The sequence below is a fragment of the Pogona vitticeps genome, chromosome 5, assembly GCF_051106095.1.
Source record: "Pogona vitticeps strain Pit_001003342236 chromosome 5, PviZW2.1, whole genome shotgun sequence".
Taxonomy (NCBI): Eukaryota; Metazoa; Chordata; class Lepidosauria; order Squamata; family Agamidae; genus Pogona; species Pogona vitticeps.
In genome coordinates, this window is record NC_135787.1 from 3,910,550 (window position 1) to 3,936,407 (window position 25,858).

The following is a 25,858-nucleotide window of genomic DNA, read 5'->3' on the forward strand; positions in this document are numbered from 1 at the left end:
GCAGTTTGAAAGCATGTAAAAATGTGAGTAGATAAATAGGTACCACCACAGTGGGAAGGGCATGGTGTTCCGTGTCTAGTTGCGCTGGCCACGTGACCACGTAAACTGTCTACAGACAAATGCTGGCTCTACGGCTTGGAAATGGGGATGAGCACCGCACCCTCGAGTCGGACACAACTGGACTCAATGTGAAGGGGAACCTTTACCATATTTGAGGAAAGGGGCTCTTTGCGTCACCTTCTCTCTCTCTCTCTCTCTCTCTCTCTCTCTCTCTCTCTCTCTCTCTCCTTTTTGCATTTGACTGAAAAGTGGACTGGCAGGTGTGGACAGCTAGGAGGGGAAGAAAAGGGAAGAGCACAGCCCTGCTAGCATCTCTGTGTTGAACTAAATGGCTAGGAAAGGCATCCGGGGCCATTCCCCAGTCTCTCACGCTCTTCTTTGCAACCAGCCACTGTGCAGAACTGATGAAAATTCAGGTCTGGTGAAGCTGGCCCTCCCTCCCCCTCCAGCAAGCAATAGGGCTCTTGAACTTTTCTGCCATGCTCCGTGCTGCTGATTATTCCATCTTCTATTGTTCCTGAACAAACGCCGGTCCTACGCTTGAACCAAACAGAGGCGGAAAGGTCTGTGGTGTTGGGGAGGGCGAGTGGGAGGGGGAGAGGGAGGGTCTGCTGGCAAAGCCACTGGTCCCTTTGGAAAGCTGGGCTGCTTCTGTCCCTTTAAGAATGCTCCAGCTGTTCCCTGGGAGGCAGAGAGAAGCAGCGTTTAGGAAAAGAGGCACAGAGAGAGACAGAGAGCTACTAGAGACTGGAAGGAGAAAGAAGCCAGTTGCAAGGCTCCTGAAAATATCCTGGCCTTTTTCAGCTCCAAAGCACGCCAAGCCAGGAAGGACTGTGGACACCTCAGAGGTTGACTCCTCTTGACCCGGCAGGAGGCACCTGTTCTCCTCTTTTCATCTTCAGCATCGCTCAGAGCCGCTGTCCTTTCCTTGAAGAAGTTTGCAAAGAAGCAAGGAGGGGAGGACCTTCTTGCAAGAGACTCGGTCTGGAAGTTAGCAAGGGATGAAGCGCTTCACAATTCCGGCTGGTCCTTCTTGAAAAAACAACAAAACCTTCCTGGATCTCCAGCAGTCAAGGCGGCTGGCAGCGATGTTTCCCGGTCAGGAACAAGGCTGGATACCAGAAAGTATTTGGGAATCCTTAAGTGTTTGGGATTGAAGGCAGAGGGGCTGTGAAATCATCTTTTTTTTCCCCTGAACCTTTGGAAGAGTGGGGAATAGGGCCCCGGAATATAACCCCATGATGAAGGGGATCTGGTATATTTTCACCCTGATCCTGACAGGTGAGTGGAAAGCGAGAGCCAGACTTCCTTGGGAGGGATTGTTTCCAGCCATAGATGTCTGGTGCCTCCGTGTGATGGGTGTACGGTTTGTGCTTCATTGATGCATGCTCAGCTGTGGGTCAGGTTCCCAGATTTTCCAAGAGGCAACTTCCTTTTGCGTTTGCCTGGCATAGATCCCGCTGACAAGGGGTGGACCCAGCAGGAAACCTTGTAAGTTTGAACTCTGTTTGGCAGGTCTGAGGTCTGGAAGAGTGGCTTGGCAAGGAGCTATTTGTAAGAGGGTCCTCTTTAATTCTGAATTCATAAAACTCTCCCCGCTTTCTGCTGCTGCTGCTTCTGGATGAACTGAATCCCTCACCCCCACACTATCCGGTGAATCCTGGCTTGAAGTTTGGGTTCAAAGACACTCTCTCTTCACTGTTCAGTCACCCCAATTGTATAGGGAGGTGTTTTTTAAAGGTACTGAGTGGTAGTGAATCAGTGTCAAGTGGTCTTAAGGATTCACCCCCTAGCTATTCCCTCTTTGGGTGAGAGACGTCATACCTGGGTTTGGGGAGAAAGGTCTTTTTTCATATCAACACGAGAAGCCTATGATCCACCATGAAGTTGGCATGCTGGTCTCCCCGAGCTTGACGCATTTCCTGGCAGCAGATAATTGCTATTCGAAAGCAAAGAGCAATGGTCTGGTTGTGTGTTTGCCCTATTTTTCCCAGGGGTGAGTGGGTCACACCATTGGACTGGATGGTGGCATCTCAGATACTAAAAATGCACATGGGGGGAGACAGATGCTCTCCAAATCAGTTCTTCTCCGTATTGAATGCTGCCCGTCGTTTCCTTGGAAGTCAATCCCCTCCAGTTTCAACCCAGCTGGCTCCCAAGTTAGCTGGCTTCAGATCATCACAACCCTTAGCCTGTGTTCCTAGACAAGTTGTCCAGTGTCTTGCCGAGGACTTTTGAACGGGTGCAAGCAAGAATGGGCACACTGTCTCTCGTCCTCCCTTCCTCCTCACCACTGCACAAAGATGGGCAGGCTTGCTAGAAGTTCCAGGGAAAGAATGTGTTCTAGTGACTTAATTGCACATAATTATTTATGTCGTTGACTGAAGTCAGGGCTGGGGTTGCTTTGAAACAGATGCTCTGTCCCCCTCCGCCTCTGAACTCATTCGGATTGCTTGTGCCGAACTCTGCGCGCCGCTTGCCCTTATCGCTCCCCTTCGTTGCCACACAGAGGGACTTCACGTAGGGAAATACAAACCACCTTAGCCAGTGGGGTGGGTTGGCTTGTTCGTAGCCCATTCCGGTTCCCCTAACGGGGTGCCCCCTGATGCAGTCGAGTGTGGCATGAGGCTTTTTGGAAAGGACTTGTGCGCTGGTGTGCGTGCAGGTGCGCCATGCAGTGTAGTCTCCACAGTTGTGTTGAGATGCGGTGAACGGTCTGGGAGCACCAGCAGTGGCGGAAGCTGAAGAGGGGGGGTGGAGGGCTCCGACCTCCCCACCACTGTCAGCCCCATAACCTATTGTGAGTGTTAAACCCCATTAAATATTACACTTCCAGGCTGGAGGAAGCGCAGTGGATGCTGTGAGTAGCCCGACACACGCCTACATTTGCCAGCAAGATTGCCATTTGGGCTGGTAGCCGGCTGGGCAAGGGACCAGGCAGCCTTCATGAAGATGCAAGGGCTAGAAGGGTTCTATAAGAGAAAAAAAATGGGAATACGGCTAGAATCCAAACGAAGCAGGGGTCGTTTTTCTCTGAGATTCCACAGAGCCTGGTGCTCTACCATCTCACTGTAATATACTGTCTTTTTCATTTTAAAAAATAATAATTATCCACATTTCCATCCTGAGCTTCTCACACAGAGAGTGAGACCTCTGGGGGAGGCATGCGTGGGGTTCCCCCTGCTTTGGCTCTGTGACAGCCCTGGGTGAATCTGGAGGAAAATCATTTGCCCAAGGCGACTCAGGGAGTTTCGCCGCCGGTGCAGGATCTGAACTCGGGTCTCACCAAACCCAAGACCGTTATTCACTACATCAGGTTGGAGGTTTTCTCACGTAGACCCACAGGAACTGAGGCACATTTTTCCGGCATGCAAACTAAGGGCCTTGGAAGTCCCCTCAAGGTGGTGCCTTCCAGATGCGGGGCCCATGGCTGGGGCTGGTTGTGGATCATGGGAGTTGTAGTGCAATGTTTTGGGTTGGAGTCGTGGTGAGGCTTCAGCCCTCCAAATAGCCTCGTTGGTGGGCTGAAGGACCACTTCACATTATGTAGCCCATCAGTTGCATCCCGTCACTGTTTTGGATCATGTCCATGGACATCAGCAAAGGGAAGGCCTGGGTGAAGTGTGTATCCGGACCCCAGGATCCGTCAGTGTGAAGGATCAAAATCTGCAGGGAAATGCCGTTTTTCTGCTCCGGGAAGCTCTCCGCCCTGGTGATTGTGCAGTGAAGTGAGATATAAGGTCTCCCAATTCCCCACCCCAGAAAAATGAAATCAGAAATAGCCTTCCAGCAACTTCTGGTTTTGAATGTTCCGACTTATTGCTCCGTTTCAGGACCTCGGGGGGGGGCAGACACTCTGGGGGCATCAAAGTGCCCTCAGGTCCATCTCCTAAGAAAGCAGAAACCCCAAGATTGTTTCTGTGGGCATCTCCTCGGGTTCAGCCAGATGCCTCCTCCGTGCCCATGTCTGAGTTTCATCCCTGAGGCCAGGGAGTACGTCATGTCAGGGGCAAGACTCGGGAGCTTGGAAAAGTTATGGGTTCAGGATACCGTTCCCAGATGCCCACTCAGACCGTGCCATCAGCGTTGCCGCAGGCCATGCCGTCTGGAAATTTGGGGAGTGGAAGTTGGAAAAAGGTGATTTCCTCGAACTCTGGCAAAATGACAAGGTCCAGCCCCTCTCCTCGGGCTTACGTTCATGTCACCCAACTCTGAATGCCTGAAATAAGACGAACGGCATCAAGACACACAAGGTTGCTGGAACATGAAGGGGGAACATGAGCTGTAGTCATGGGGGGGGGTTGTCTCCTTGGTAACATATCATTGTGGTCTACAATGATCCACCATAAGAACTGCTGGATAGCTCAGCGGTGTAGGCGTCTGGCTGTGGAGCCAGAGGTCGGCAGTTCGATTCCCCCACTGGGTCTCCTCGACAGGGGGCTGGTTCCCCAAGGTCCTTTCCACACCTCTGCAGTTCTAGATTGTTGTTGCTGTTAAATATGCTAAAAGAGAGACAGGCATGGCTGTCGGGCATTCTGGTTAAGAGAATCGTGCAGTGATAGTCTGCAAAAGTAACTTTTCCAAACTCTGGCTCTATAACAGATAAGCAAGTGTGTGTGTGTGTGTGTGTGTGTGTGTGTGTGTGTGTGTGTGTGTGTGTGTGTGTGTCTGTGTCTGTGTCTGTGTCTGTGTCTGTGTGTGTCTGTGTCTGTGTAAAATGCCAGCACTGGTATATATGGATATATATATAAGGCAGAGGATAAATGGTGATATGGCAGGGCTCTCCGTTCTGGCACTCACTATGAATTTCTAGATTCAAAATTCTCTCGTTCTATGTCGATGTCTTTTGCAGTTTGCGTAGGTTGGTAGACACACACACACACACACACACACACACACACACACACACACACACACACACACACACACACACACACACACACACACACACACACACCCCTCCAGCTCTGAAATGTACCCCAGGTTGCGACCCCAACGCTCCTTCTCTGCTTTTCCTGTATTGCCTTTTGTGGGTTCCCCTGATACCAGAGCATCATCTAACTGTGAGGCCATTAAAAACAAACACTAGCGTTCATCTTCCCGTATCATCAAGAAGGAGGGAGCCTGAGATGGGTTGCATTTGTTTATTTCTTCGCTTCTTTAGGGTGTTGTTTTCAAAGAAGAAGGACATACAGTTGACTCTGTTGCCGCTTTCCATTCTGCACGGGCTGAAAAGAGAGCCCCCCCCCTCCGATGGGCAAGTGAAGCTTTCTAATCACGGTGGCACATGGCACGCAGAGGCCAGTGCTGGCATTTTTCCTGACAGCTGGTTTTTTCTCCACTTGGGGCTCCTGCAGTACCTGTTGGGCGATGCTTTTGCAAACGTTATAATCTTCCTTTGTTGAGTTGCTCCTTCCCCCAAAGTGGGAACACGAAGGTGACAGACAAAACAGAAGGCAGACAAAAGATCCAAGAACTAAGGAGAGCCCTACGGGAGAGATTTTTTGACGGCTGCCTTTCAGTTTGTACTAACCAGATAAGGACCTGCTGAACTTTACTACAACACAGAAGGAACTTGCAGGCACATAATCTCCTTTCTTCCCCCCCCCTCAAAAAATGGGGGACTGTTTTGTAAAGCGAAAAGCAGGCACAGAAATACAAGAGAAGTATGCATCCCTGGGAGAAGAGACACAAAATTTATTTTCTCTTCCCTTTTCTGTGTGTGCATGCGTGTGTGTATGTGGGTCCAGAAACTTAGTACATTAAGAAAAATGCTTGTGAAACTGCATTTTATTCTAAGCAGAGTATATACAAAAATGCATTTATTACGAAAGTGCAAGAAGGCATATGCATTTTCATGCAGACTGTTTTTTGTGGATTCTTCGGCTTGCTTATTCATTTACAAAACTGAGGTGAGCTCCAGCCAAAACCTAGATTGATAGCCCCACCAAATTCCAGTCTGGAAAAATCACAGATCTAGGTTGTGCTACAGGTATTTTTATTCTATTATTTATGAGCTGCGCTGGTATTCTTACAAAAAAGCCCAGAGCAACATATGTGGTCCTTCTTCCAATTTGCATCTGCACAACAACCCTAAAAGGTAGCTTATGCTGGGGGGGGGATTGACTGGTTTAATTCCTCCAACAACCTTCAGGTCCCAGTCGGAATTTGGACTCGAAATTTCCCAGTCCGAGTCTGACTCTCTAACCAGACAGTCTCTGTAGCTAGAATCCTCTTGAGCACTTAAGCAAATGGCGTAATCTTTGGGAGGCCATGAGTTAAGAAATGTCTGCAAAAATTCTCTGTTGCAAACTGAGTCATGAGACTCAACGTGTCATGGATGATGCCTATGGAGATTTCTCAATTTATGGCAATTTGCATCTAAGAGTTACACCCTTTGCATAGCTGCGCAAAAAGGATTTCAGCCCATGTCTTCTGCACCAAATAGTTTCCAAACGTGTTTGTTTCGATGAATCTTTGTGCACAGGGCAGTTCCCGTTGCTCCACCCAGGAAGCCCTGTGTCTTGCAAAGGATCCTGGGAATCATTCAAGGTCCCGTGTTGGAGTCGTGATGACTGTTTTGGGCCAGACATATTCCACAGTGTTTCCAGGGAGCCAAAAGTGAGCCATCTCTCCTTATTTTTAAAAGGAAACCAAGGTCTAGCATGACGCAGTCTTACCTATATCATTTGAGTCAATGTCTCCAACTTGACCTGGGTTTGCTTTGCCAAAATGACCTTAAAATTAGGTGAGTTCAGAGTTGATTTTCCCCAGGGCTCAAAAGACTCCAGATTTTTGACAGTGCAATGTTTTGCTCCCATGGCAGACATGATGAAAAGAACACAGGGATTTTGCATTTTTAACAGTTCTGTGGAATAAAAAATTCCAACAGGTGTTTCCTTGTTGATTTAGAAGTGCCACTCTCTTCACTCATAGGCACATAGGCAGGATCAGGGCTGCACATAAGGCTGTGGTCAGACAGGAAATCTGGAAAAGGTCACTGGATTGAGTGCGATCTACTTTAAAGCAACTCTTCTGTGCACACAGGAGATGTTACTCACAGGTCCACCCAAGTTTCCTGGGCGTAAACCAGGAAACTGGCACAAACCAGTTTGTGATGACTCACAGTTCGTCACTATTCATGAACCACGAACTTTCCAACAGAGCGAATTGTTTTGTGGTTTGTGTAATTCAGGAATTCCAGGAGTGGTGGAACAACCCACACGCATGTTAGAGACACCACCTCTGCCAGGAGTCTTCAGCTGACTCTGTTCCTCACCTCCTTGGTGAAGATTGGACTTGGTATGCCCAAGCTATAGCCCCCACACAAAGCAAGTACCCCTAGAAAGTACTCTTTAGCAGCCAGCACAAAGCGTACAAATAACTAGCAGTGATAACAGTTCAGTGTTTCATTTATTCTTGGCAGACGCATTTCCCAAAGTGTCCTGAAATGAACAACAAAACAGCCTGATTTGTGTGTTTTTTGTTTGTTTGTTTTCCTGTATAGTTGATTTCATGCCGAACTACACTTGACCGAAAAGGCCTAGATTAGGCATGGGGCATGCTTGTTCATGATTTCCTATCTATCTATCTATCTATCTATCTATCTATCTATCTATCTATCTATCTATCTATCTATCTATCTATCTATCTATCTATCTATCTATCTATCTATCTATCTATCTATCTATCTATCTATCTATCTATCTATTCCTCCATCCATCCATCCATCCATCCATCCATCCATCCATCCATCCATCCATCCATCCATCCATCCATCCATCCATCCATCCATCTGTTGACTAACCCATCCATCCATCCATCCATCCATCCATCCATCCATCCATCCATCCATCCATCCATCCATCCATCCATCCATCCATCCATCCATCCATCCATCCATCCATCCATCCATCCATCCATCTGTTGACTAACCCATCCATCCATCCATCCATCCATCCATCCATCCATCCATCCATCCATCCATCCATCCATCCATCCATCCATCCATCTCAAAGCAATATTCTGGGTCTACACAGAGCAATAAACAACATAAATACTGTACAACATGTATATCAAAACAATAATCTATTTTTTTAACCTTACCAACCAATATTTGGACTGAAGCGAAACTGGAGGTGAGGCATTCAACCTGGGCCGATGTGAAAGGCCTCCCTGAAAAATAGTGTTTTAAATTGCTTGCTAAATGATTATCAGGAAGGGGCCAAGCGTAGTTCCTCTGGGAGTGGATGCCATCACCTCGATGCCACTGCTGAGAAGGATCTTCTCCAGGTGGAACATGATGGAACTAGACCTCACCCTAAGTGGTACAAGATGCCACCGACATCCTCCTGATCACACTCTTAAGTTGATCCATCCAGGTTCTGCCCCCAGACTGCCACAATTCAAGGGGCATCAAAGTCTGGAAAGGGGGTCTTTCTGACGAGTGTTAGGCAGATATAAATGGCCATGCCTCCCAGTCCTTGTCATTTTCTGTGGGGAGATCTCCGCCAGTTCTCCCGTCCCTTGAAGGAGGAAACGAGACGCTTCTCCCTCCAAGGTCGTGCCACGGCACCTTCCCCCCCTGCAGAGAAGGAGAACATTTAAAGGAAGGGAAAGTGGGCGCTGGGATACTGTGGCCACGGTGTGTCCTTGTGGCCAAGAAGGAGGGCCAGCATGGCTTCGGTGGGTAGGACCTGCCCCCAAGAAGCTGGAGAAGATGGTTCCACTGGGCACATTTGGGGCAGTCTCATCCTTCCCCTCAGAAAAAGGAGGGAGAGAACCCACAGGAGCACTGCTTCCTCACACTACAACTTGTGTATTTGATTTGTTTGTTTGCTTAAAATATTTTGATCCTGCATTTCTCCTTAAAAAAGGACCCGAGGCAGATTGCATCATTGAAAGACAAGGTTTAAAGCGAGAAACAATGTGTACAAATATTAAAAAGGAACAAATACCACTCTGAGAAATGATAAACACGAGCAATGCTAAGAACAGTCAAATGCATAACGCTCCATCTAAAAATCACACACAGGTAGCTGGTTACTGAGGGAAGGCTTGCCTGAAGAGAAAGGTCTTTTTGCCAGCTTGGGGAAGGCCAGCCAAGATGGGGCCAGGCTGGCCTCCAGTGGGGGGGAGTTCCAGAGTCTAAAGGAGCAGCCACAGAGAAGGCCCTCTCCTGTCTCCCCACTGAACGCATCTGTGAGGATGATGGGACCGAGATGGAGGCCCCTCCTGATGATCTTAACACTCAAGCAGGGTCATCAAGGGAGATGCGGTCCTTGAGATCGCTTGGGCCAAAGCCATTTAAGGCTTTATATGTTAGAAACAGCCCCAAAGGATTTCTGTCTGATTATGATTATCCTGTTCTGCTTTTCTTCATGGACTGAAAAAATTATGTTCTGTCAGCCCCCCCACCCAGCTGTACTCCTGATTTTCCAAACCCCTTAGAAAAACAGCTTCTTTCCTGCTCTGTGGTTTCTCTCTCCCTGGGCTATCGTTTGTTACATACCATAGCCCTGTAATTGTATAATTCATCTTTCCAAAGGCCTTCTGGGACTCAGGTTGTATGAGGGATGCTATAAAAACAGTTGTATTTTTATCTCTGATTTACGGAGACCAACTGGCGAAAAAGTCTGGCGTCGAACTAGTACCTGTGCAGTTTCAGTGCTTCCATATCCTTTTACCCCTCTGTTGTGCATGCCCGTGTACGTTAGAAACATGGATGCTTTGAAGTCTGTTTATTGATGTTGGAAGTAGAATACTGGTGGTTCGGTGTTTCTCCTCCATGTCCGGCTCTCCATTTCATCGTTCACATTCCATCACTCCCTGCAGAATCCTCTTGGCAAGAGGAGACCCTAAATTGCATTGGCACACACAATTGTCAAGATTTATGTCACAAAGACACACATACACACACACACCCGTGGGTCTTCCTTCTTTGGTCTCTGCCCTTTGCCAAGAAGGAAAGCCAAAAGCATATTTCAGTCCTAGAGTCGTCCAAAATCTTGGGAACAGAACAGTCAGCTGGCAGTACCGTTTCTCATGGTTAATGCCCAATATATTCTGGCTCTCTGTGTACTAAACAGATCTCTGCATACATTTCTAGATTTGATCCTCTGCTTACATTAAACAGAAGTCAGCTGTCAGCTGGTCTTGCCAGCAAAAGACATGACAGATTGGTCCTAATTAGACTTGGAAGCACATCTGTATCAGAGAGAGGTAACAGGTAGTTTTTTGGGGGTTTGCAAAATCAGCCTTCAGAAGAATACCCCACTTAAATCTGGTCCAAGACCAATCACCAGACAAAGCAAGCTAGTTCACAAGTTCAAGGAAGGAAGCTCCTGGTGTGACATTCAGTGGTTTTCATTAGTTAAGGATTTTTCTGTTTTAATCATGTGCTAGCTATAACGTATGATACAACACTTTATCATATATTCTGCCCTGATTCTGGGTGCAGCTACGTGGCCAAATTATACCAGCCTGGATCAGTCTAAATCACTTTGAAGTGTGGTACAGTGGACCCTTGACTTACAGACGGCTTGACTTACAGACTTTTTGAGTTACAGACTTCTCTGGCCGCAAAATTTAGGTTTGAGTTGCAGTCTGAGATTTGACTTACAGACCAGAAAAAAACCAAAATGGAACAAAAACGGCCTGTTACGGGATTAATCAGTTTTCAAAGCACTGTAGGTCAATGGAGACTTGACTTACAGACTTTTTGACTTGAGAACCGCCTTCCAATACGGATTAAGTTCTCAAGTCAAGACCCCACTGTATGTGATGTGGGCTGATACTTGCATCCACGTGCTAGTATTGACCACTCCGTACCTCAAGAAACCCTGCTTAGCATGATCTAGACCAATCTTCTTTCCCTCTTTCAAGGGAAAGAGAAAAGATTAAGCAAAATAAAAACACCCTCCTGTCCTTTCCTTCTGCTTTCCCTAAGGCACTTCATGATCTGGAAAAACTGAAAACTTCCTTCCTCTTCCATTTCAGATGAGAGGGGAAATGAAGTTTTCCATTTCTTTTTGGTTGTTGCTAGATGACACAGCACATCAGCACTGCATTGAAAGGGCTTTTAAAAAGGATCCTTTCCAAGCATCGCTGATGCATTAGCAGCAATTAAAAAGAAATGGAAAACTTCCTCTCCCTTCCACAAGGGAGCAGGAAGGAAGCTTTCAATTTCTCATGGTAGTTGAGTGGCCTCAGCAAAGGGAGAGCCAGCCAGCCCACCCAGCATTGGTCCAATCCCAGCAATCACACTCTCTGGAACAGAACCAAAATGGGGAGACCCTACACACACACACACACACACACACACACACACACACACACACACACACACACACACACACACACACACACACACACACACACTCAACCCTGTGCAGGTGGGCATCTATCAAGGATGGGCTGGTACACCGTGGCACACATGTCATGGGGCATTGAGAAAAGGAGCCAGCCAGCCCATCCCACCCTGGACCAAAATATGGGACAAAGGTCCATCTGATCACACCCACTCCTTCCTGCAAATTTCAGCGTCAGAGACAAACCTTCTTCAAGTAGTTACCTTATCCAGCAGCAATAGCATGGACAGATCAGAGTGGTCAGCCCCCTCCCATGTTGCTTTGCTCATGCAAGCAATAAGAAGTCTGAAGAGCAGAGACACCAGTTCATCTGCAGGGACTCCTGGGAAGCAAGAACGTAGGAAAGTCTGGGCTCTTACTCCTGTGAAATAAGCAAGGATCTTTTTTCCCTTCAGTGTCCATGATGGTCATGGAGGACAGCAATAAGGGAAAAGATTGTCCTTTTCAGGAGCTCACCCAATCTCCTGAAAAGGACAAAAGCTGATCCCACAGCTATAAATACTCAACTATCCCACAAACTGCACCAGAGCACAGAGTTCTGACTCCTGTCTTCTGAAGATGCCGGCCACAGAGACTGGCAAAATGTTAGGAAGAAAAACCTCCAGAACAAAACCAAACAGCCCGGAAAACCCACAACAACTATCGAAAAAGTTGGGCTTGATTCTCCCCTTCTCGGTCTACATTGACCACACCAAATATGATAACAACTGAATACAACTGGCTGCCTTTTAGGATTTACCTGTATTTGTCTAGCCAATTGTATTACACTCCAGTGTAATACAAACAACTGTTTACACATTCAGAGCAGCAGTAATAAGAATGGTCACCTATCCACAACAAATATGAAGTCGTGTAACCAATTTTGGGGGACGTGTAACAGTCTGGCTATTTATTGGGAGCTCCTCTAAATTCTTCATCATTTGGTGGGTGCTTTTCTGGATCATGGCCAGCTCTGCCACATCCTCTTTCAGATGCGGCGCCCAAACAATGAGCCTCTTTGAGTGGGGGTGGACTGGATGATCTAGAGGGTCCCTTCCAGCCCTACACTTCTAAGATGATGATTATTAACTGCCGGGTAGCTCAGGGCTTAAGGCACCTGGCTGCAGAGTCAGAAGCTGGGACTTTGATTCCTTACGGTGCCTCCTTGACAGGGGCTGCACTCAATAATTCATAGGGTCCCTTCCAGCTCTGGACTCCTAAGATGATGATGATGATGTCTCAGAAAAATCTCCCCCTTTTTTATTTTAACTCTGAATAAACTGTCATTTTCAGGAAACCTGACCACCTGCTCACTGCTTAACCTTCACTTAGGATGATGTAAAAGCAATGGTTCCACTACAGATTTTCTGAGGATTCAGTTGGGAGGAGTAACTGGGTTTATTTTTTTAACCCCCCACTGTACTTTCGGCTTCCTGTTCTCAAAGAGATGGCTCCGTTATTCTTCCTCAGCCTGTCTACAAGAAAGCGTTGTGGCCCCTTAAAGTCTACCCAGTTTGTTTCAAGGATTACAACAGGCTTCCTGTGTGAACGAGCGTGGGTTGTAATCCCCCAAAAGCTCACACTAAATCCACAGCCGCTCGCAGGCGTATAAGTTGGTGAGTCTTTAAGGCGCCATGGCCACAAGAATTGGGGGATGATTGTTGTTTTTAGTTCTTCTCGAACTTGTCATGGCTCCAGAAAAAAAAAAAAGGATCTCTCCTCTCCTGGCACAATGGCTAACTTTCCTCGGAAGTATTTGGACAGCGACTCTATTTTAAAAAAAAAAAAACCTTTTCAAAACTGCGAGTAAACCATATTGACCAGAGCCTTTCTAACCACATGGTTCTCGATGGGCCAAAAGAACTCTGAAAAAGCTATTTATTTTAATTATTCCTAGAATGCATTAGTCACCCTATAGCTAATAGCTCTCGGGATGACGTACAATGAAAACCGCAAATGAAATCCAAAATCCATATAAATCAATTGGGGTGGGGGGAGAAACAGTGTAATAAAACGATCTGCTAAAAGCAGCAGAAACTGAAATAGGCATCACAGGAAGATCTAAAAATATAACTGAGATAAAATGACTTTAAAAACACAGCCTAGCAGTAGAAATGTGCAGGAGATTAAAAGGCCAGAGAGAATTAACGAGGTCCCTGGGACCTTTAATTGTTGTTCTGTGTGTATTTGCGGGGTCTCCAGGCACTCGTTGAACTAGCAGGGGATCCTTGTGCTTTCCTGGGCCTCTAGGAAAAGTGAATATTTGTATTCTGCAGAATCGGCTGCTTTATTTGCAACCTCACATGTTATCCGTAGTTTGTGTTAGTGGGAGGAACTTTTCTGGGCTGGGGTGAGGATTTGTCTATCCAGCACTCACCAAATATTCCTTCCAGATTCTGAATTCAAAGACCGCCTTGCCCCTCTGCTGAGTGTTCTTTTCCCTCGCTTTCCTCGGTCGGTGGCTGTCGTTTGTTTGCTGTTGATCTCTTTGGTTGGTTGCTAAGTGTGTGTGCAGTAAAGAGCAGCACATACATACACTAGTCTGTAACTTCAAGTAAGGGTAACTAAAGAAACGCTTTTTAGAATTTTTGTTCTACAAATGTCTATAAGTGAGTCATTGAGACTTCTCCGTTCATGAGAAAAGGGGTGGATTATATGGGGAACTTGTTGCTATTCTCCTCTGTGGATTTCTAAACTTCTACTGTGAATCAAAAAGAGAATATTTACTAGAAATTATGAATTCTGCAATAGTTACACCAGCATAACTTTATAACATGGTGATGAAGTGAAATTCCAGCCACTATCTTAGCGCCTGGTACACAAGCGCCCTTTTCCCATGACATCCTGTGGTCTCAGAGTTTGACCCTGGATTCTCAGGCCATGAAAGGTTGGTGGCCTTGCAACCCTAGTGATGCTGGAGTAGACCTTCCAACAGATGTGACATGTCCTGCAAGCCGTACTTGATGGCATTTCTTCCATCCGACAAACCCAAGTACATAAGCCTGTTTCATGGGCTTCCCTGGACTCAGGTGGGAATCTTTGAGCAAACTGACTCTTTGGAAAGTTAGAGCTGCGTGAGTTAATACCTAGGGACATGGTGGCACTGCGGGTTAAACCACAGAAGCCTCTGTGCTGCGGGGTCAGAAGACCAGCCGTCGTAAGATCGAATCCACGCGACGGAGGGAGCTCCCGTCGCTTGTCCCAGCTCCTGCCAACCTAGCAGTTTGAAATCATGTAAAAATGTGAGTAGATAAATAGGTACCACCTCCGTGGGAAGGTCACGGCGTTCCGTGTCTAGTCGCCCTGGCCACGTGACCACGGAAACCGTCTACGGACAAACGCTGGCTCTACGGCTTGGAGATGGGGATGAGCAACGCGCCCTAGAGTTGGACACGACTGGACTAAATGTCAAGGCGAACCTTTACCTTAAGTTAATACCAGCACCTTGAGTTTTACAGAGAAGCAAACTGGGACCTAGGCTAAGAACACAACGATGCTGGAAGCTGATTTTCAATACCTCCGTTGTGTGTAGCGCACCCTTCCTGCCATCCTGAATGGTGTTCATTTATTTATTTATTTTTTCCAGGGTTTCTGGCAGAACGTTTTGCCCACCTGGGTTCCCCTGGTAGTTCCTGATGACCTCCCACCCAAGGATTAATCAGCACCAATCTTGCTTAGCTTTTGAACTCAGAAGAGGCCAGTATCTTCAGGACGATTTGGTGCTTCATATATAATCTTAGAACTGCAGAGCTGGAAACGGACCCTCTGGATCATCGAGTCCAGCCCCTCTCAAGGAGGCCCAGTGCTGGACTCGAACTCCCAACCTCTGGCTCCTCAGACTAAATCACTGAGCTATCCAGCACTTAAACTGGGCTATCCGGTTTATTTCTAAGCACAGAACTTTACAGAAACCACCCTGATTCTTCTTAAGTTAAATTTGAAATTGAGTTGAAGTGTAAATAAACTTGTCCTTTCTCTGGATTTGGTGATTTTTTTTTCTCCTTCAAAAAACAGTTTCTGGTTGCTCCATTTGACCCAGGAAAAATGCTTAGCTAACGAGGCTGCAATTCCCCAGATCCCACCCCATCATCCTCCAGATGCCTTTTTTAAGCACTGGCATGACATCAGCCTCTTTCCAAACTTTCTACATTGAATTGAGAACAGGTTGTTCTCTTTCTCCGTAGCAGAGCCGCAGTTCCACATTTGAATTCTTTTGATACCCTGTAAAATATGTATTTTGTGAAGGTCTAAAACTCCACTTCTTGTCCCCTTTACTTAACTCTATTTTTCAGTCCCTCTTTCTTAAAACATGAACTGAAAATGATCAATGCAGGTGAAGACAGTCGCCCCGCATCTTCCATGGTGAAGGGAGATGAAAAAGAATGATTTGAGCTTCTCTTTAGTTTCCTTGAAGATTCCTTTAGCTTTCTTGTCAACCCGCAGTCCAGCTCCTTCCCAGCTGTTTTTTCCTGCTTCGGCTGTGTTTAAATAATGTTTATAGTTGGTCTTAATGTTTATGAGCAATATGCTCCTCAAGGCTAGCGGGGAGGAAATCTATGTCTGCCTCTCTTCTTACCCTTTTGCATTTCATCTGTTCAACATTGTCTTTCTGTTTGCTCTTATTGGGGAAGGATTTCCATTTCTGAAGGAAGCTCTTGGTTCCGTTAGCTTCCTTGACACGCCACACTGGCCTTTTGGATTTGGTTCCCAGATGTTCTTGGGCTAAAACTCCCAGAGGCCTTTACCATAAGCTGTGCTGGCCAGGATTACTGGAGTTGTAGTTCAAGAACATCTGGAGACCCAAGTTTGGGAAACACGGGTCAAGACCTATGGTTCTGAACCTGGTAAAGGTTAAAAGGTTCCCGTTGACATTTAGTCCAGTCGTGTCCAACTCTAGGTGGTGGTGCTCATCCCCGTCTCCAAGCCGTAGAGCCAGCGTTTTGTCCGTAGACAGTTTCCGTGGTCATGTGGCCAGCGCAACTAGACATGGAACACTGTGACCTTCCTACTGAGGTGGTACCTATTTATCTACTCGTATTTTTACGTGCTTTCAAACAGCTAGGTTGGCAGGAGCTGGGACAAAGTGACGGGAGCTCCCTCCCTCGCGTGGATTCGATCTTACGACGCCTGGTCTTCTGACCTTGCAGCACAGAGGCTTCTGCGGTTTAACCCACAGCGCCTCCACGTCCCTACTCTGAACCTGAGGTCCCCAGATATTCCTGGGTGAAAACTCCCAGAAGCCCTCACCCTTAGCTGTGCTGGCCAGGATATCTCAGAGCTCAGGTACCCTGATCAGATTTTCAGGCTAGGCTTTGAAATGTACCCTAATTCAGCCCAGAGCTTGTCCAATTTGATCTGTGCTCCGGATCTAATCAGTTTAGATGGGACTTTTATTGGAAGACCAAAACTGCTATAACTAGAAAAGATTCTCAAGTATAAGGATGGGTCCCTGGAGACCAAGACCAAGATCATCCACACTCTTGTCTTTCCAGTCACCATGTATGGGTGTGAAAGCTTGAAAGGGGGGGGATGATTTATTTGAAATGTGGTGCTGGAGGAGAGCACCCTGCAGCCACTCAGGACTGCCAGAAAGATAAACAAGGGGGTCCTAGATCAAATCAAGCCTGAACTATCATTGGTGGCAAAAATGCTGAAAGTCCCACTTTGGGGACATCACGAGAAGCCAGGATTCTTTGGAAATGACAAGAATGCTAGGCAAGGTGGAAGGCAGCAGGAAAGGAGAAAAACTAAATTTGAGGTGGATTAACTCCTTAAAGGAAACCACAGGCTTGAGTCTACAAGAGCTGAGCAGGGCTGTTGAAGACGGGACATTTTGGAGATGACTGTGACAAACCCAGACCTACTGGGATCTGTCACACAGTACACTAAGCTGCCACCAACCATTCCCTGTAAGAAGTCACACAGACCAGGGATGGATTTTTAACCAATAAAAGGAATAAGGTTTATTTAAATACACACAGGGAAAAATAAACAATCAGGTGAATAGGATAAAGTAACGTGGCTTATTCTCACTCATACAAGCATACAGTTTGGTTCACCCAGAACCCTTAACTTTAAGCACAGACCCTGAACCTATCAGTTCTGGCTAACCAACAGACACCTGAACCTATCAGGTTGGTACTCTGACACACAGAAGTACCCTGTCTGACACACAGACTCCCACAACAGCTTCTTCTTCCCAGCTGCTGCTTCGTCACCTCCCAGTGTCTCACAGTGTCTCATACAGGCATCACATATTTATACAGTACAGCCCCTCCTCCTGATGTCCCGCCTTCCACTCCCCATAGGATGGAACTTTCCCTCCAAACCCATGACAGACAGGTAACATCAGTGCTGTATGTAACACCTCCCCTCTTTAAAAGTTGTTTTGTAGGGGGAAAGCTAAGGTGCTTTTCACCAAAAAAACAACCTGTATAAAATACACAAAAACAGTTATACATACCATATTATACTTACTCATACTTACACTCCAAGTTAACCATAGCAAATATGCATTTAAACATTTTACCATATACAGTACATCAATTTACCTTTATTAATACAAACCAAATTCAAAACCAGGTACATTTTACTTTTTATCAGCATGATATACACATAGTCCATGTTCTTTCGCCGTCTTCATTCTTCAGGTCTTCTTGATAAGGCGTCAGCAACACAGTTCACTGACCCTCTGACCACCTTCACTTCAAAGTCATAGTCCTGTAGGTTTAAAGCCCACCTCATAAGTTTGCTATTGTGGGTTTTCATTGTCTTTAACCATTGCAATGGTGAATGGTCAGTACACAGAATAAAATGTCTTCCCCAGATGTAAGGCTTGGCCTTCTGGATCGCGTAGACTATGGCCAAACACTCCTTCTCCACGGTTGCCAAATGTCTCTCACCTTTTTGAAGTTTCCTACTCAGGTAGGACACTGGATGCTGGTCACCATTCTCATCCTCCTGGCACAGAACTGCTCCTACCCCGCTGTTAGACGCGTCGGTGTAGATGATGAACTCCCGGTCGAAGTCTGGAGCGCGCAGCACAGGATAGTTGATTAACGCCTCCTTCAACCTCTGGAACGCCGCCTCACAGTCGCTGGTCCACGGGATGCGGTCATCAGCCGTCTTCCTCGTCAGATCGGTCAGCGGAGCCGCAATCTCGCTAAACCTCGGGATGAACTTTCTGTAGTAGCCCACCAACCCAAGAAATGATTTGACTTTTTTCTTGGTGTTGGGTCTAGGCCAATCACGAACAGCTTCTATTTTGGCCTCCAGGGGTTTTATCATTCCTCCCCCTACCATGTGACCCAAGTATTTTATTTCTGGGCTACCCAGCTGACACTTGCTGGCCTTTACTGTTAGCCCTGCTGCACTTAACCTCTGCAGCACTAACTCCAGGTGTATCAGGTGATCTTCCCAGGTATTACTGAAGATCCCTATGTCGTCAATGTAGGCCACTGTAAAGTCACTGAGCCCTGCCAAGGTCTGGTCCATCAGCCTTTGGAATGTGGCTGGTGCATTTCTGAGACCAAAGCTCAGGACTCGAAACTCATAGAGACCAAAAGGGCTGCAAAAGGCAGTCTTTTCTTGATCCCTGGGATCAATTCTTAATTGCCAATATCCCTTTACCAGGTCCAATGATGAGATGAACCGACAACCCCCTATGGTTTCAATCAGGTTGTCTAGCCTGGGCATTGGGTAGGCATCAGGAGTGGTTACACGGTTTAATTTCCTGTAATCGACACAAAACCTAATGCTCCCATCAGGCTTGTCCACAAGGACTATCGGAGAGGACCAAGGACTAGAAGAGGGGACGATTATGTTCTCCCTCAGCATTTCGTCCAGCTCCTTCCGCACCTTGTCCCTATAGGGTCCCGTTACTCGGTATGGGGATACTGCCTGCGGGGGTGCATCCCCTGTGTGGATCCGATGCATCACTCCCTTCACTATCCCCGGCTTGTTGGAAAACACCTGTTGATATTTACTAAGCAGCATTTTTAGTTCTTGCTGCTGGTCTTGGGTGAGTGCAGGACTGATCTTTACCTCCTCTGGGTTGTATTTTACTTCCCCTCTACCCTCCCAGAAGGGTAACTCAGCTTCCTCGCTCTCAGCTGCTTTTATCGCGAATAAAACCCTCTGTTCCCCTCTGTAGTAGGGTTTTAGGGCATTCACATGAACCACCCTCCTTGCTTGGTTCTCCTCCTGCTCTATTAGGTAGTTCAGGTCTGACATCTTGGAAATGACCCTATATGGTCCTGCCCATTTGAGCTGCAGTTTATTCTCTCTGCAGGGCCTAAGCCAAAGCACTTCCTCCCCTGGGTCAAAGTGCCTCTCTCTAGCTTTGTGGTCATACCATGTTTTCTGTCTGACCTTCTGAGCTTGCAGGTTTTCTGCTGCCAGCTCTAGATTTCTCCTTAGGTCATTCATCAAGGTGTCTATGTAAGTCACAACGTCTTGTGGGTCATCCTGGGTGATCTGCTCCCAATTTTGCTTGATCAAATCAAGGGGCCCTTTCACCCTTCTTCCAAATAAAAGTTCAAATGGACTGAACCCGGTACTGGCTTGTGGCACTGACCGATAAGCAAACAAAAGGGATTGCAGCTTCTGGTCCCAATTGTTTGGATTCTCTGCCAAGTAAGCCCTAATCATGCGCATTAGAGTCCCATTGAACTTCTCAGTTAACCCATTACTTTCCGGATGATAGGCAGTGGTTTCCTTGTGCTTAATTCCACAGATTTGCCATAAGCGTTTCATGAGCTTTGATGTGAACGATGCGCCCAAATCTGTGATTATCTCTGAGGCAAATCCCATCCTGGACATATACCCCACCAAAGCATCGGCCACTGTGTTAGTTTCAATGTTAGTCAAGGGTATGGCTTCAGGATACCTTGTGGCATGGTCCACAATGGTTAGAATGAACCTGTTCCCCCTCTTTGTGGCCTTGGGCAAAGGTCCCACAATATCCACCCCTATGCATTTGAACGGAGTGTCAATCACAGGCAAAGGGCACAACTTTGCTTTGGTCCTGTCGCGGTTATTCCCCTGCCTTTGACACACATCACATTGTTTACAGAACTCCCTGATCTGCTTCCCTATGTCAGGCCAGTAGAAATTCTGCGTGATTCTCTGCTGTGTTTTGTTCACCCCTAAGTGTGCAGCAAACATGTCAGAGTGCCCCCTTTGTAAGATCATGGGGCGATACTTTTCAGGTACCACCAGCTGACTTCTGATCCCATCTCCCCCTTTTGAGATATTCCTCAGGGTTTCTCTATATAAAATCCCCTTTTTCTCTATAAATCTCACTGGGGCTTCAGGTGTTAGCTGGGCGTCAGTCACCTGTTCAAAACACTTTTGGAGAGTGGCGTCTGCCTTTTGCTCCTGTCCAAATCTGCTGTCTGTGGTTAAGGTTTCCACCACAGCTTCTGAACTCCCCTCTGCTTCCGTCTCTGGCTCATCATTACCCCCCTGAACTGTCCCCGTGGTGGCTTGTGAGCGTGTAATCACTAGCACCCGTTTCACATGTTCAGCCAGGTCATTTCCCACGAGCACGGCTGCTGGCAGAGTCGATGAAATCGCTATCCGCCAATCTCCCCTCCAGCCTTGAAAGTTGACAGGTACCTCTGCTACTGGCAGAGAGATTACCTGCCCCTCAATACCTGCCACCTTCATGCTCTCATTTGGGATTATAAACTCCCGAGGAATAATATCTGGATGGCACAGGGTTACCTGGGAACAAGTGTCCCGCAGCCCCCTATACTGACGGTCAAGTATTCCTACGTCCACCCCGGCTGTCTCAAACAACTGAGAATCTGTTTTTATCAGCAAGCAGCGTTTTACCTCCACAAGAGGACCATTTTCCTCAGCCTGATCAGCAGAGGTAGCTGTTCCAGACTGAGTAGTCATGGCAACCGGCTCCCTCAGTGACACTGAGCCTTGCTCTTTCTGGACACAGAACACAGCTTTTGGCTTGGTCCCACTAGAATTCTGAGGCACCATTCCTTTTAGCTGCTTTAATTTCTCACACTCTGAGATTAGATGACCCTTTCCCTGACAGAAATAACATTTTCTGGTGTATTTTGATTCCCTCTCATCTTGTTTTGGTTTTCCCTCCAAAATCTGAGGTCTTAGTTTCATGTCTGAGGGCTTCCCTTCACCATGGGCCCCTCCCCCTTGCTGGCTTTTCCCTGGTCCCTGAGAGTACTTGCTGTAGGTTTCTTTGGGTTTACCCACAGATTTCCCCTCACCCAAGGGCTTTCTTATTTGGGAAATAAAATCTGCGATCTCTGCGGCTGCTGCCACAGATTTCGGTTTCCTTTCCCTCACCTGGAATTTCAATTCCCCCTGCAGGACTGAATAGAACTGTTCCAGCGCTATCAAATCTTTAAGCTGCTCATAGGTCTCTGTCCCTTCCTGCGATAGCCATTTCTCAAGCAGCCTCACCAATTGGGCCCCCACTTGGGTAAAAGTCTGTTCTGGCTTTTTTGTAAGGGACCTGAACCTTTGTCTCAGCTGCTCTGCATTTATCCCATGTCTGGCAAACACCAGTTTTTTAAACTCTGCAAAATCTTTCATCAGTTCCTCAGGCATCTCGGCATAAACCTCAGCCAGGCTACCACTGATTAAAGACCGCATGATGGTCATCTTCTCAGTTTCCCTCACTGAGAAGTCCACGAATGCTCTTTCCACTAAGGAAAAGAACACCTCAGGACAATCTCCCTTGTGGTACACAGGGAATTTCTTCAGGTCAGCCTTAGACAATTGGCCTCCCTCAGAATCCCTATTGTTATTATTGTTCTGGTTCATCAGTTCCAATCTCTTTAATTCAAACGCCATTCTCTCTCTCTCCAATCTTTCCTGCCTCTCCCTTTCCTCCATTTCAAATTGCCTCATCCTCAGTTCATGCTGTTGGACTAGGATCAATTTTCTGAGTTCTGGGTTCTGCTCTCCTGTGCTGTCACCCTGCACTGAGCCAAATTCATCCTCAGAACCTTGGTCAATCTGGGGGTCTTTCACTTCACTCATGTCTGCTATCTGGCTTCGAGTCAAGGGCATAATCCCCCCTCAGAACAGGCTGCTTTAAAAAGTCAAGCCTCAAAATAAAACGACCACTTTTTTCCTTCTTGCCTCAGAACCAGCTTGCCCTAGAGACTGCTGCTGTTCTTCAGCACTAAAGTTGCAACAGTATCGAGTCAGAGCCTACCCCCCTCTGCTGGGCCTCTCAGCTGGCAAGCTAGCTCACTGTTGCTAAGCAGTTTTGCCTCAGCTTTTTCCCGCCAAAACTAGGCTGCCTCAGAGCACCTTAATCTAAGTCTCCCCAGTTGGCACGTTCTTCTACTAGCGCACCTCCCCGTGAGGTACACCTAGAAGATTACCTACGCGCCTCAGACTGTCCCTGACTAGACCCCCCTTGCTCTGGGCACACTTGCCAAGGCTTTGCTGGACCACTGGACAACTGGACCAGTCGTATCCCACACGCTGGACACCACTCAATGTGACAAACCCAGACCTACTGGGATCTGTCACACAGTACACTAAGCTGCCACCAACCATTCCCTGTAAGAAGTCACACAGACCAGGGATGGATTTTTAACCAATAAAAGGAATAAGGTTTATTTAAATACACACAGGGAAAAATAAACAATCAGGTGAATAGGATAAAGTAACGTGGCTTATTCTCACTCATACAAGCATACAGTTTGGTTCACCCAGAACCCTTAACTTTAAGCACAGACCCTGAACCTATCAGTTCTGGCTAACCAACAGACACCTGAACCTATCAGGTTGGTACTCTGACACACAGAAGTACCCTGTCTGACACACAGACTCCCACAACAGCTTCTTCTTCCCAGCTGCTGCTTCGTCACCTCCCAGTGTCTCACAGTGTCTCATACAGGCATCACATATTTATACAGTACAGCCCCTCCTCCTGATGTCCCGCCTTCCACTCCCCATAGGATGGAACTTTCCCTCCAAACCCATGACAGACAGGTAACATCAGTGCTGTATGTAACAATGACCATAAATTGGAAGTGACTTGATAGCAGACAACACATCATAAGAACAACGAGGGCTGATTGTTAAATCATAGTCCTTGGCATCTGTTAATGACATTGATTCTTACCATATTAATCTTTTGCAAGTTGCACCCTGGAATCGAAAGAGGATCAGGTCAAGTCTTGGAGCAGATGGGGCCCAGAGGGAGAGGGTGGTCACGATGGACAGTGGTGACCAGAGCAAACAGATGGACCAAGAAGAAGAAAGAGAAGGAGGAAAGAAGAAGAAGAAGATGATGATGATGATGATGATGAAGAAGAAGAAGAAGAAGAAGAAGAAGAAGAAGAAGAAGAAGAAGAAGAAGAAGAAGAAGAAGAAGAAGAAGAAGAAGAAGAAGAAGAAGAAGAAGAAGAAGAAGAAGAAGAAGAAGAAGAAGAAGAAGATTCTGCCTAAACATTAGGTAGACTCTTTGGATGGTCCAAGATGTTTAGCAATGTCACGGGTTGCCTAAGAAGGCAAGCTGACTCCCTTTCATTGGTACACATTCATCTGTTGGGGATCATCAGCTGTGGATTCCCTGGCGTGGCAAAGTGAGAGGGTTCCTTCCAGCTTTACCCTTCTGTGACTGTTTACTGCCTTCCCAACCACAGGAAGGCCCTCTTCTGCTTCCAAAAGCCTCATCCGCCTCTATATTGCCACCCAAGCGGGGCAAGAAAGCAGCAGTGGACTAGCTGACGGAGTGGAGCCAGGTGCGACTTATGAGGAAGAAAGCTCTCGTTTATCCTGAGTTTCCAGAACCATGCTTCACTTTGTTAAGTGTGTAAGTGTTTCTATAGAGTACCCTTGAGAAGGCTACCATGACCCAGGAATTGCCTAGGCAACCGTGATGCTCCTCACCGCCTGTCTTCCTCCATCAACCGGGAAGACCTTTGCTTGTTATCAAGGCCTAAGCTAGAAGAGACAGCTCTTGTGCGAGGAGCTGTTGTATGTGTTGCGTTTTGGAGGCAATGAGAGGTGTGGAGGGTCTGATCCAGAGAAAGACTGTGACGCTCGGATTGTGGGGAGTTGGAACAGTACGCCTCTTATTCAGGGATGTTGGCAAGTCTTTGGGTGTGAGATCCAAGTCCCAAATCTCTATTAAAAACAAGTTTTTCCCCCAGAAAAAAAAAGGGAAGGGTGGGTGGGTTGTGAGTTGACTCCAAGTCATTGAAAAAGAAAACCCAAGTTAAGTCCAAGTTCAGTCACTGGTGTGACTTAAATCCGACTCCTGCAACTCGAGTCCCCATGCTGATTTGGTGTGGCTCAGCCTCTGATTGTCCTGATGTGTAAGCTGGATTGTGAACAAGAAGCTCCCTTAAGGACAGAATAAGGAGAGACAGAATGGCTCCCTATCGGCAAAGGTGTCAGGCGTTTGGTTGGAAGCGATGGATGAGAAGGAAACTCTTTCTGAACCAGCTAAGCTGATGGCGGGAGCAGACGCAATGGGGAAATCTGAGTAAATGGGCTGCAATATCCCAGTGGTACTCTGCAATGACAAAAGCAGAGCTTCTGAATCAAGCAGGTTCATGAGTCACAGTGCTGGTGCTCCACTCCCTTTCTTTGTTCCAAGTAGGACAAGGGACCCAGATCATTGCATCTCTTTCCCCAAACACCGCCTCTCACTTCTGGGCTTTTGGAGCATGCGCGCTACATACATACAATGACTCTTTTTTCCCCTGAGCCAGAAAGCTATTGCTGGCTGAGGACGAATGGAGACAAGTCATAGAATCATAGGATAATGGAGTTGGAAGGGGCTTATAAAGCCATCTAGTCCAACCCCCTGCTCAAGGAAGAAATACAAATCAAAGGATATCTGCCAGGTGGTTGTCTAAATTTGTCTTGAAGGCCTCCAGCGTTGGAGGGCTCACCACCTCTCGAGGTCATGGGTTCCATTGATGCACCCCTCTAATAGTTAGGAAGTTTTTTTTTCTGATATTCAGCCTAAATCTGACTTTCTATAGCTTGAGCCCACGGTTGCCTGTCCTGCACTCTGGGATGATCGAGAACAGATCCTGCCTAAGTGACAGCCTTACAAGTATTTGAAAAGCAATATCACCGTTCCCTTCAGTCTCCTTTTCTCAAGGCTAAACCTTCTCCGGTGCTTCTCACCCTGAGATCTGTCTCCCTGCTTGGAGAGCTGAGAAAGAAAAGCAAATTCACCAAGATGGGCCCTGAGAACTGGCCACCCTGGTAGGGGAAGAAGCAGGACTTAGGTCCTGGGTTGAGGAGGACTTCCCAGTGAGTAGCTGGTCCAGTGAGGCAGAAGAAGTACTGCTCCACCTTAGGCTCCGGATCCTCCCAGCCAGCATCATCTTCCTTCAACTCCTTACCGAAGTTGAACGTCAAGGGGGCCCTCTTGCAATCCCCTCCTGCTCTACGTAGGTGTGAATGTTTGTCTCTCTTGGGGCAAACACGTG

The 25,858-nt window shown here is 47.1% G+C and overlaps 1 protein-coding gene across 1 annotated transcript in view; it reads left to right on the forward strand.

Annotated features, from left to right (window-relative positions):
* The first annotated feature begins 421 nt into the window (after positions 1 to 421).
* The window catches only part of GFRA4 (GDNF family receptor alpha 4), a 132,045-nt gene continuing 106,608 nt past the window's right edge, over positions 422 to 25,858 (forward strand). The window contains exon 1 of the mRNA XM_020812893.3: positions 422 to 1,341. Coding sequence (XP_020668552.1) covers positions 1,299 to 1,341 — 43 coding nt within the window. The 5' untranslated portion in view covers positions 422 to 1,298. The remainder of the gene's footprint in view (positions 1,342 to 25,858) is intronic.